General features: G+C 51.7%; 4 protein-coding genes across 4 annotated transcripts; 2 read left to right on the plus strand and 2 right to left on the minus strand.

Moving 5' to 3' along the window:
• Positions 1-5697: 5697 nt before the first annotated feature.
• Positions 5698-7661, minus strand: J4E82_005969 (uncharacterized protein; the record flags this gene model as incomplete). The annotated part of the gene is made up of 2 exons (XM_051732229.1): positions 5698-7416; positions 7479-7661. The coding sequence occupies 2 exons, from the start codon at positions 7659-7661 to the stop codon at positions 5698-5700; spliced, it is 1902 nt and encodes a 633-aa protein (XP_051588020.1).
• Positions 7662-7818: 157 nt separating this feature from the next.
• J4E82_005970 (uncharacterized protein) lies at positions 7819-8679 on the plus strand (the record flags this gene model as incomplete). The annotated part of the gene is made up of 1 exon (XM_051732230.1): positions 7819-8679. One exon carries the CDS (start codon positions 7819-7821, stop codon positions 8677-8679), a length of 861 nt encoding a protein of 286 aa, XP_051588021.1.
• A 640-nt stretch (positions 8680-9319) lies between these two features.
• Positions 9320-10186, plus strand: J4E82_005971 (uncharacterized protein; the record flags this gene model as incomplete). The annotated part of the gene is made up of 1 exon (XM_051732231.1): positions 9320-10186. The coding sequence occupies one exon, from the start codon at positions 9320-9322 to the stop codon at positions 10184-10186; it is 867 nt and encodes a 288-aa protein (XP_051588022.1).
• Positions 10187-10647: 461 nt separating this feature from the next.
• On the minus strand, positions 10648-11553 carry J4E82_005972 (uncharacterized protein; the record flags this gene model as incomplete). Its single annotated transcript, XM_051732232.1, has 1 exon — positions 10648-11553. One exon carries the CDS (start codon positions 11551-11553, stop codon positions 10648-10650), a length of 906 nt encoding a protein of 301 aa, XP_051588023.1.
• Between the last annotated feature and the right edge of the window lie 1178 nt (positions 11554-12731).

Genomic DNA, 12731 nt, shown 5'->3' on the forward strand with positions numbered 1-12731 from the left:
TGAGCAAGTGAGCTAATGTAGTCGAATGAATCTATCGTTGTGCTATAAGGACGAACGACACCGTACTCCAAAAGAGTACAGTCACCGGACAATGATATGGTGAAAGTATTCGCGAAGAGTTGTATGTGTTCTCAAGAGGTCATCAACTAGGGCTATGGTTGAGATGTTCCACGTCACGCAACTGCATGAGTATGGTTAAGTATGAAGAGCACAGAAATGCTCTATGCCCAAAGACTTCATACGACGGCCAGGTATCTCAAGACGATGGAGAGTGCGGTATTCTATGCGTGTGACTCTATGTCCTGATGACCATGTGACTAAGAGGCCATGAAGATGGCTTTGAACATATAAGGTGAAGGCACGATTTTCACTTAGCTACTCACACATATTCGGATAGGCATGCGACCGGGTTTCAATGCTAAGCGTTCTGGTAAGGTGAGTATTTTCAAACTACAACATGTACTGAAAGGCGCGTTTACGAAATGCATGTATATTGGTTGCAATGAGTATCGAGAAAGAAAGTACATTATACTAGTAATCTAGGTTATCCTACTTCGTTATCACAATGACTAGGGTATCTACATCGCCCATCCGACCGCTATGCTATCCATACCCAAACAATACCGAACGTAAACAAGGACAGATCCTCACACTCCAGAGTAAACCTGGACCAAACAATTCCTAGCTATTCCTCAAGTTCGAAACTCTGCCGCCTATGAAAGTGGGACTACCAGCTCTACTCCTGGTCTTGGGTTGAGGTGTTGCACTCGTGCCTCTGGTGCCCACACCCGGCCTGCCAACGCTCCTCAGACGAACAATCTCTTCTTCCTTGCTCTGCAGCGTACGCTTGTAAATAGTCAACTGTGCCTCCAGGCTCGCGATTTGCTTTTGCTGTCGATCGTAGTTCTGATTCAGGTGCATGCCCTTCCGCTTTGTTGCTTCCCCTGAAGCTGCAGACGAGAGTTTCTTCACTTCTTCTTCGAGCTCTTTAACGCGGGCAGCATTGGAAGAAGCAGCGTTTTGCGCATCTTGGTAGGCTCCTCTCGTATATTCAAGTAGACTTTCCGCACTTGAAGCGTTCTGTATTGCTTTGTCTTTCTCCGCGCGTGCTTCAGCAAGTTCTTTGCGAAGCTTAGTGATCTCGGCGATCTGTGCATCAGGCGAGAGAAGATCGGTAGCTCGCTGTTCCTGTAGCTGCTGGTCTAGGTCGCGCATCTCTGCGGTACGTGTTGTAAGGCGCTCGGTAAGGGTAGCGTTATTCTTGGTCAACGTTTCCACTCTGGTCTCTGCAGCGCTCAATTTTCCCTTCTGAACACGATAATCACGGGCGAGATCTTCATGCTTCCCCTGCTGTTTGTCCCACATTATCTCACTCTCTCGAAAGTGCCTCTGTTCTGCCCTATGGGCTTCTTGCTCCTCTCGAACCGCTTCGTCAGCAGGAGCGGATGCTCTCTGCAAATCAAGCTCGAGGGCAGCAGTTCCGGGCATAGAGTCGCTTATATGCGTGACTTCGTGCTCCTTCTCTGCAACGGAAGCTCTTTGTGGTTGCGGAGTAAAGCGCATACGCTTTGCCGGGTCAAGGTCTTCTTCATCCAAAGGGCGCTTGGTACGCTCAGGTATAGGCGTATCTGTAGAGGGCTGCGACAACTGCGTCTGGTACTCAATGACATCCTTGACGCTACCAATAGATGGCAATGGCCATTCGGCCCCTTCCATTATGTTCTCGATCCAGCCGGCGACTTCTGAGGCGCATTCAACGTCTCGCGGCGTTCGGTCGTCGATGGCTTTTCCAACATCTGGGCGAACATGCGCCAGACTTGCCAGGATAGTATGCATACGCTCTACTGGGTCCAGACTCGATGCTACATACCGCTCAAGGTGGCCGACAGTCCTCGGAATGACTAGATGGATCACTGGCACCACATCGCGGTCGGGAGAATTTGCCCAGTTCTTCTTCCGAATTTGTGCTGCGTCCTGCACGCCATCGAGGCAGATGATCAGATCGGGAGCATGTATGATGGGCGATGCATCACTCGGTATGACAGTGACCAGTAAGCTACCCTCAGTCTCTTTGCGGTCTACATTCCAGTCTTTGCCAGGCATAGTGTATTTGATCAAATTTGCCTTACAGAAGGTCTGGATGATCCGGAACAGAGTTTCATTGTCCCGTTCCGTGACCAAAACAATATGTTTCTGCGGCTCGGAGTTTCGCAATTCCTGGAAAAGTCTGGCTAAGAACCTGAACTTGGTCGAGTTTTCCATGCCAAATCGAGCGGCATGTTCAGCTTGCGTCGACGAAGCCTCGCCGTTCAAGTCTTCTATTTCGGCTTCAGCGAAGACCAAGTCCATGTGTGTTTCAATAGCCCGGAGTTGGGACAAGATATTCTCGACTTCTTCGATGGGGCTCACACTCCGAGGCTCTTTGAGAAAGCGGTCCAACAAGTCCTTTTTAGACGAGATGTACTGGGCATACGTGTCGCTTTGTCGGCCTTGTATGAACAACGGCACGATGAACTCTTGGTCAGCTAACTGCAAGTCGTCATTGAGTAGACTGTCGCTATCCTCGTCATCTGCATCACTAACATCCATTTCGTCAGAAGCGGGGGACGTCGGTACTGGTGCGATAGGTTCAGACAGGGTTGGATCTTCAGCGACAGTAGGTTCTGGGGGAGCATCTGGCAGCGAAACCATGACCTTGTCCAACGGTGACGCTTCTAATGGTGTATTACTAGTGGCATAGGCAATGTTTCTTAGTGATGTTGGTGTTTGCGCAATAGGCGAACGGTCGGGCACAGCAGAAGGCGAACGAGTGCCTTCTGGCGGCTCATTTGTCCGTAGTCTGCTCAAAGGTGTAGAAGTAGCTGATGGTCCATCTCCTGTTACTGAAGGCGTGAAAGACGACCTGCTAGGGCGCCCTCTAGAAGCTCTGGAAGCTGCGAGGCGTTTGGCAATGTCCTCTTGCAGCCGTCGATGGACATTATCCGCAGCGCTCTCACCCGACATGATTGATGGCGATGAAGTAGGAACAGGTGTACAAGGCCGTGATGGAAGTCTGGATTCTTGAGTTCTTAGAGAATAGCTTGGTGGGTAAAGGACTGGCGAGGTTTCGTGATTTAGTGACCTTGACGGCCGTTCCGGAGTCTCCTGAGATGAGTCGTGACGAGATTCAGAGCTAGCTCGATGCACTGACTCTTTCTCGATGGTAGTCCGTATACTCTCAAGCGTGTCGTCTTGGGTGCTTAGATCTGCCTCGAGAGGTAGTACTTGCGCGTTCTGCTCACGTTCAGGGCTAGAGGAATCGTGGAGCAACTGAGCACAAAAAGTCTCGTTTACTTCGGGTTGATCTGGTGGCAAAGTGCTGTGAGTAAGAGCGGAATCAGATTGCAGAGATACTACTGGCGCGTCGTCGTGAACCTGGGGATTGTTTGGTGATGCTTGTATTGATTGGTGAGGTGGGTCGGACGCCGGCGCCGGAAAGGCCAGGCTTGGCACACTAACCCTGGTAAGCACTTGTCCTGGATGGCTAAGTGGTGTCGCGCAAGTATGTTCAAGCTGGTCTGGAACGGCAGTGAGAAGTTCTTGTAAAGGCTGATATGGTGCAAACGGATGCTGAGACTGGAAGGGGAACTGTTCGTTGTCTTCCAGTAGCGAGTGTTCGGTTAGACTGGGCTGACTGTCACGAACGCTATTTTGCTGGGATTCCTGATGTTGCGACGCCTCGTCAATGCTGCCGACCGCGAATTGTATACCGCTAGCTTCGTTGCTCCGTTCGGAATGATGCGGTTGGCTGTTGCCTACAAGCGTAAAGGATTTGTTTAGAAAGGATGGGGTTTCAGCTACGTCCGCGATATCTGTCGAAGCGTCTCCTGTAACGTCTGCAGAGGTTGGGTTCAAAGGCAGATGTTCGCTCTGTGTGCTCTCTCCTCTATCTGAGGTTGTCTCGCAGACGGCTTGAGCTGGACAAACCTGAGAGTCGATGTGATCAGACTGTCGCGTTTCGAGCCAGTTAGTGTCTTCTCTTATATGCTCGACTTGTGCAACACTCTGGGCGTCTCCGCTGGGTTGGATAGGCACGCTATTCTCAAGCTCTTGGCTCGACGCCTGGTCCACCTGTGACGAGATATATACAAATTCGGCTGTCGTCGGAGCAGCTTGTGATTCTGCTGTGGTGATATCGGGGATGGTCTCGGGGATGGATCGTGCAGGCGATGCGGCGTGTCGTGCGGCTTCTTCTATCAGTTCAAGGAGACCCTGCAAGTAGTAGTTAGTGGATATGCTAACTCGTAGGGAAACAGGAAGCAAACGTACCGAGTCTTCGACAACGTCCTCCTCGATGTGCGACTCGTTTGTATCTGTGCTTTGCTGGCTTGTATCTCCAGTATGCCGAATAATGGGAACAAAGCTTCCTTCGCCAATGGAGCTTTGCGAATCTGCAACTACGCCGGAAACGAGGGGTTGTGGCCGTGCAGCGAACAGCTGCGAGCTATCAAGGTCGGTGTCTTGGGTAGGTGCTTGAGTCGAACCAGGCCCAGACGAGGCGATCTGGGAAAAGCGCGCGTATTCGTCTCTTTCGAGACTTTCGCCACGTCGTGCGATCTGAATGCAAGGTGAAACGCGGTCTGCTGGTGCTGTGGCACTGGCCGAGGTTTGCGGGCCTCTTTGATCGTTGGGAGGTGTTGAAGATGTAGAGGAGCAGATGGCAGGTTCTGGGCTGCTGTCAATGACACGGGAATTACGAATGCGCCTCTGTTCTTGAGCGTCTTGCCGTTGCTCAGACTGTCCTCTGCTGCTTCCTCGCGATATTCGGCGGACTTCTTCCAAATCTCGCGCTTTCTCTTGCTCCCAGTGAGCGACAAGCAAGTCGTTCGCGTTCTCTTCTGGCTCCCAGGTTGGTTCCCACGCCTTGCCAGTTTTCGGGTCAAGGCCTTTCCATTGAATGTGATAAGTGCGCACTCCACGGATGGTCTTCTCGTCTAAGATGCGCTCTGCTGCCCATAGAGTGTCGTTGGTGGGTTCGCTTTCGCTGGAATCGATGTACCGTGCTCGTTTGCTTGGTTTGGTTCTGATAGAATTGCGCTTCCTCTTGGAGTGCGCCATTACGCGCGACGTCCAATTGAGATGTTATCCAAGTAGGTTAGCTCCATTGTGGAAAAGAGAGTGTGGAGATACCAATGCGCCTGGGCTGTTAGCAGGCGAGGGTGAGGGCGAGTGATGATGAGTGCGGGACTATCCGCGAACCGAATAATGACCCCTGCTGGCGGTGAACGCGTCACGACGCGTCCCTGACTAGTAAGAGACTTCACGACCACGAGAATAGGTGATAGTATCGGTTCGAACTTTGAGGACCCAGAGTACAATTCGATGCAAGAGATGATTTGTCAATGGGCACTGAGATCTGAAATAAGTCCCGTGTTCTCTTTGTGCTTAAAGTTCTAGGCCCAATGCATGATGATTGCGCAAGTTACTTTTGTCATCACAGCACGTGGGGACAAAGAAGTAAACGGAGTGTACAAGAACTTGTCAGGCAAGCTATGGATAAGCCGCCAATAGCCCAGCTATCAAGTCCTCTATAAAACTATACATGCTTCCGCAACATGATCGCCATCATGAACTAGGTATTCTACAAATTTCCACACATCAAGACACGCTCCACCAGATATGCATGCACACAATGGCCATAGGCCTCTCCAACTAATTTTAGTATCGCCCGCCACGCCCGGTTCCCCTCCAACCGCCTCTGTTGCCGCCACGCTGTCCCCCGCCATAACCACGTCCCCCTTGGTAGCCACCTCGGTTCTGACCATACTGACCATTGTTGCCGTACTGGTTGCCGCCTTGGCTGCCGTATTGATTACCACCCTGATTGCCGTATTGGCCTCCATGCTGGTTACTTTGTTGTGGACCGTGGGGCGGCATGTTCATGTTTGGAGGAAGAGGATGAGGCCATCCGCCGTTGAAATTGGGAGGCGGAGGGGGAGGTACCCATGCACCGTTGAAGTTGGGGGGCGGGGGAGGAGGAACGAAGCCTCCAGGTCCCTGGAATTGCGGTGGGGGAGGCGGTGGGACATCGAACGGGGGCATATGCTGCGGCGGAAACGGCGGCGCGTTGAAAGGCGCTTGCGGAGGCTGAGAATATGGTTGACCGTAGTTCTGGGGCGGCATGGGCGGAGCATGGTGCTGGTGATTACCAGGACTGCCCTGGCTATTCCTGTTCGGACCATTCCACTGCGATGCAGGTTGAGACCCATCTTTGTCGTATGCCCTTGAATGCCGTCCTGACTCAACGAGTCCTCTCTGCTCAAGCTCTCGACGCGTGGGCTTGGAGGATGGCGAAGGTGAGACCCTGCGGCGCCCTTGATTTTCTTCGCGAAATCTTCGACGTGGAGGCGAGCGATCATCGTCGTACGACCCAGAGGAACGACGAGAGTAACTACGACTTCGACTACGATTGTATCCCATTCGCTCCCGCCTGTAATCCGAGTCTGACGAAGAAGTAGTAGGCCTACTATGTCGGTCATCACGGCGCGCCACGGACGTGACTGGCAGGTCGTCCATGTCCTCCATACGCTCAGCATCTTCTCGTGCAATCTTGATGTTTTCCGGAACGCCGAACTTCTGCATATCTTGACAGAACTTCGGCGACCAACCGTATCCGTTTGCCACTGTCACTGTCTCGCCAGTCTCCTTGTTCTGCTTGACCAACTGACCCATGGGGTCCAACGACAGTTTGTACTTGGTCGTCTCGCTCGTCGGATTATCGCCCGTTGGCAGGTACTTGAGATCGATCTTTTCAAAGAAGTTGTCGAGCAGGTTGCGAACGTGAGGGCTGACAGGCTTCTTGTCTAGCCTCTGGACCTGGATTTTGGAGGGGTTGATTGGGCGTTTCGGGTACTTGATCATCTGCTCGAGCATGTATGATGCGGGGAGATCGTGCCATGGGGCATATCGGTCGCCGTGGAACTCTGGCAGGAGGTAATTGCGCTTGCGGACAGGCATGCCACCTTGGGCAATGAGCAAGGCTTCATCTGCCTTTTCCCGGCAGGTTTTGAGACTCTCTGTACTGAGGAGCCTATTGACAGTCCAGTAGTTGATAATGGCTCTAAGTTTCAACTCTAGCTGTGATGCCCTCTCAGTGATACATACGGCTGCTTGTTCGATCAAATCAACAACAAAGCTTTCACATTCGTCGCTGAAGATACCCTGCTTTATCGTGTTGCGACGATGGAACTTGTCAGTATGCAGGACATCGTTGACAATCAGCAACAAATCCATCCGGTTGCGGGCTGCTTTCTTTGCTGGTCCTGGAGCACTCTGGTCTACAACAATGGACTTGGAGACAGCGATGAGATAGTCACCGAGAATGGCGATCCGAGCCTTGGAGGGAGCTACGTGCTTCACGATCCACTCTGTGCATTTCTACGAACGGCAAATTAGTCTGCTCCCAGGGACATACGATCAATGGCTTTATAGTTAGATACCTGGATGTTCACACGCGTGTTCTGCTTAAGAACAGCATCTATGTTGCTGAAGAGCTGCGAGCTAACTTCGACTGGAACGGGAAGACGATCTTCGGTATCTGTCTTTTTCATTGCTTGCTTGAATTTGATCTGTGCGATTGTTAACACACTTGTCGCGCGCTTGACATCGTCATTGGGCGCCATTTTTTGCGACGTGCGGTTGCGACAAAGAGGTTCGTGGTGGAGAAGGAGGTTTGACGCGAGCGTCGCAAGGTGTTGATGTTTTCGAGCGCCAATGACGCTAAGCTAGCGCGCCTTCCGCTTAGTTCCACCCCGCCATTCGGCCAAGGAAAGAACAACCATGTCCGCAAACGATGCCATCCAAGATGAAGTCACCTCGCTCAACGCTATCTTTGACGAAGGAACCCTATCGGCCCTAGATGAAGACGCAAGATTATATAGTCTGCGACTACCTTCGCTGCCATCGATAACACTCCGCATAGAATTTCCTGCAGACTATCCGGACGCACCACCATCAGTGCTAGGCACACAGAGCGTGGGCCAGGATGTACCCAAGGGCATGGGTAGCCGTGCTGTCGATATTGTAAGAGAAGTTCTGGCAAAGGTCTACCAACCGGGCGAAGCATGTATCTACGACCTACTCGAAGAAGCAAGAGAAGCCTTGGAGCAAGCAGAACAACAAGGAGATATCCAACTACACGATCAACATGAGGACCATTACGTCGAAGATGAGGATGCTTCCCACACCATACCTGATCCAACCGTCGATTTAGGACCGGAACCACCATGGATCGTAGCACCTGCACTTACCGAGAAGAAATCAGTCTTCTTAGCCCGCGTAGCACCAGTATCATCGCCTGCTCAAGCCAGACAGTATGTTGCGCATCTCCTAGCGACAGACAAAAAGGCTGCTCGCGCGACTCATAACATGACTGCCTGGCGGATCAAAGGCCCCAACGATACAAGCTATCAAGACTGCGACGATGATGGCGAGACTGCCGCCGGATCTCGCATGTTGCACCTGATGCAACTAATGGACGTTTGGAACGTTATGGTTATTGTCACAAGATGGTATGGTGGCATACTTTTAGGTCCCGACCGCTTTCGCATCATCAACACCGCGGCAAGAGAGGCCTTGGTGCTAGGCGGCTTTACGAAGGAGGGTAAAGAGGGTGACACAAAGAAGAAAGGGAAGAAATAAAAGAGACATAATGCATACCCATTGTGAGACTTCTGTGTTGTTTCCGGAGCTTCAGATACTGTTCACCTCTACGTTCCCGATGTGATGACATGCCGAGCCTATGGCAGATAGTCCTTAGTAACATTCACTTAGTCCTGAAGATTTATGGACGTGGACAGTTCACAATGACTGTAACAGCATCACCCCAGCCAAAGTTTCATCCCAGTCTACATCAGTCTTACTTCCCAGGTACTCTTTCACGCAAGCGTCCATGCTCATATAAATTACATCCTTTTGCACTTCTCATTCGTGGTCACGACCCAAAACACGGTCTCAACTACAGATCGTCGAACAAACAACGATTTTACTCTTCAGGTCCATACAGACTGCAGAAAACGTTCAAATGTTCAACCATTCACGTTTCAAAAAAGGTTCTCGTGGCCACACTTCTCCTAGATCCTGTGGACGTAGACACCATCTTGGTGGTGGCTATACCGCCCGCCGAACCTCTCGAGGCGGCAGCCCTCAAGCTAGACATCCCCATAATCATCGAAATCACCCATTCAGAGATGCTGCTGTTACTCCTCGGTCTACCCTCAACGTTTCCCGTTACGGCGACGATTTCCCTATCCCAGACTACGGCAATCACATACGTAACTCTATGCACGCACTTGAGGAAGCAATGTCGAACCTTGACCGCAGACTTGGCGGCGTGCGACAGAGTCACGAAAGCCCTAGCGGCATCTCTTTCGGTTCACGATTTCCCTTCAATCAGGGTGGGCAAAACCATATCCCTGATATCAGCGGACTTCACATCAGCGAATTAGGGGGCGCCTTCAGCAACCCCATCTTTTCTGGACATCGTCCCGCTACTCGTCCTGAGTTCATGCTACACAGCTTCGAACCAGCCCGTCATTCGTCGAGGAGCGGCATCCCCTCCCAACGCCACATCGAGCGCATACCGCACCAAGGCTTTCAGCCAGGTGACTATCTCCCTTTCGATCATCTTCCAACTCAGCCACAGGAAGATGTGTACGACCTAGGACCTGTACTGTATAGCTACTCCCCTGAGGAGTTCGATCCCAACCCCGTAGCAGAAGACAGGGTGCCCACAGAGAGGAGCGAACGACGTATCAACCACTTCATCGCACAGCACACCGAACCCCTCACTGCCGCCAATACAACCAGCACGACAAACACAGACTGTCCCATCTGTATGGAAGACGCTACCGCTCACGACTGCGTCAAGATCAAGGGAATTGTAGGCTGTGAACACATGATCGGCCAAAATTGTCTCAAGGAGTTTCTAAGTCGACAGTGGAATAAGGATAAGAGATGTCCTCTCTGTCGAGCTGTTTGGCTTAGAAATGGCGTATGGGAAGATGTAGCGGCGCAGTCGGATGGACCAACTGGTCGCCAAGGTGCTTCTTTTGGTCATGGTAATCGTAATCGTCGGGAACGCGGCATGGATCGCGTGAGAGGGTTATTGCGTAGTGCGCGCGGTCAGCAGCGGAGGCGCAACAACTGAGTCGTGCTGAGTCAGAGATAGACTAAAGAAAAAGAGAAGCAAGCTGACAAGTTTGGTAGTGTGCTTTGTGACAGCTGTATAGGCATTGACAGAACGCTTTTGCACTACGTCTTCCTTTGCTGATTCAGATGGAAATGTAAGCTCATCATATAGTCACTAAATAGCTCGTGCCATTTCAAAATGACATTGATACTATGTTTCATCGGAAAAACGCTTGTAGTTTTTGAGCCTCGTTGAGGTGACATGAGAGTTACAGATGAGATGAGGACAAAAGAGGAAAGTAAATGTATAACTATGTAAGGAAAAGAGTAGAGAGATGCCAGGCCGTAAGAATCATACACGTATGCCCAAAACGCTCAAGATTAGTCTATCATACGTATCCATGACTGAAATCGATGCTTCGAAACATGTCGACCGTTATTCGTAACTTGGAACATATAACCGTCAGAGAGGATGCGATACTAAGAGCGGAGCATGGTAGGATGAGGAGAAGGCGAGCGTCCTCTGAGCATCGGCGTACTAGGCTTAAGCATTGGGCTCGCTGTAGCGCTCAACGCATCGAGACTGAGCTTGCTGATGGCGTCAAGATTGCCCTGAACGTCGTCCTCTGTGAGGTCGAGCATCAAACGAAGTTCGTTCGCCTTCAACTGCTCGCCCAGCCCCACCATCAGCTGTTCCTTGTCCTGAGAGCCCGGTACGTCATAGTAGTACCACCTGTATCCAATGTCTTCCAGCCTGTGTGGCTCCACGGGCGTTGTGATCCTTGCTGCAACGTGTCGCACATCCATGCCAAACACGCCTGATATAGATGGCTCGGTGCCGATGTCACCCAAACTGCCTTCGGACCTGCCACGTAAGGACCCAGGAACTTTGGCGTCCCTTTCGATGGGCGTTTCATTGATACGGTTCGAGGCACCTGCGTCACGCAGTTTGGCACGCTTGAAGGTTGCGTTCTTGAGCTCGGTCAGGCCAAGGACGATGTAGAGGGGCTTGCCCGCCCTGATCTGCTCGGCCATCCAGATGCGTGCTTCGGGGTCGCTGCACACAGCTTGGAAGGCCCTTGATGATGACTGCGTGGTCCGCTGTATCATCTGCTCGGCCTTGACAGTAAGCAGATTAGGCTGTCTGTATATCTTTCCCAGATCGAACCTCGCGCCATAGTTGGTTGTGAATCGGCCTTCGGCATCGACCGAGTAGAGGTCTTTGTAACGGAGCTGGATATGGAAGTCATTCAGATCGTCCACCTCTGCATGTGCCTTATCGGGGTAGAATGATTCGCGTTCTGGGTGTAGTGGCTCTGTGACCAGTTGGCCAACGACAAGGGAGTCTGCGGGGAGAGGCTTCGGGAGGAGCGCGTTCTGTACCATCGTTGCGGGCCTACGGGTCTCTAACGGGTATGTGGTGAGAAATGTCTGGGAAGATTTGGAGAGAGTTTACGTGTTAGCTATCGGGCTTCAGGGGCAGATGAAGCAGGAGCAAAAGTATGGTGTAGAGCTCCATTGCGCTGCGAATCAGAGGGCTGCATCAGACCCGGTGGCAGGTGCTTGGCTAATCTGGCTAGTAGGTTCTACACGCATTCACGTTCGCAGCTGCGACAGTGATATTGGATCACATACTGCGCGCCGAGCCAGATACGACACTGTAGATATCTATTGAGATGAAATGAAAGATTTGGCCGATGGTTAGTGTCACGTGCCGACGCGGTATCGGAGAAACTAAATCCCTACTGCCCATGTCCGGGACCGATGGGAGAATGACAGATTAGATCAGCTCACGGCGGATACCGGCAACGTCATATGTATTGTCAATAAAGCCCCATTGTATCTCCGTGGATAGATCACCGATGGCTGAGAGGCAGCTTCCACCCGCGTGGAGTTTTTCATGGATGCGCGGTTTTCCTTCGGCTTTGCCGCATCACACGCGCTCTAGCCCGGCTATTCCAAGGTTTGCTCGACAGATCGGATCCGCTTGAGACGTTTCGATATGCGCAGAGATTCTCGGAGCTGCTACCATGTTCGCCTGCAGCTACTGTACATGCAGGGTCTGTCAGAGACTTCAATCATGATCGAATACACAGCTGATTCATTCACTCTGATCGGGATTGAAGACCAAGGCAAGAAAGAGCTGAGTAACGATTACTGTTCCCTCAGCCGGGTTGGCAGTACGGCTCGACTAACTAAGCCTGGTCCTATTGTACGCGCATCGGCTTTCGACATGGCACAAGAGGCGGGGCTAGCAGCGTGGCAGCTTCAGACTGCATGAACAGCCTAGATACGAGGGTTGTCACGGCCAAATATCTTTGTCAAAGCCGTAATCGCTGACAACGCATGTCGTGTATCAATCGTGGGGTTCCACTTTGAGAACGTGCGACAGCTCGAGCACACTCAACCAGACCCGCGATGGCAGTACGCGTAAGGCGATTATGTCGTGTGATTGAAAGACAGGTACGGAGTCGACGGGAACGATAATAACGCGTGGGAAGAAAAAGCAAAGTGATGCGATGCGATGCGTTCACGCGCCGGAGCATTCGAAAAGATGGCCCAAG

This window comes from Alternaria postmessia, assembly GCF_024291825.1.
Source record: "Alternaria postmessia strain BMP 2775 chromosome Unknown scaffold_33, whole genome shotgun sequence".
NCBI lineage: Eukaryota > Fungi > Ascomycota > Dothideomycetes > Pleosporales > Pleosporaceae > Alternaria > Alternaria postmessia.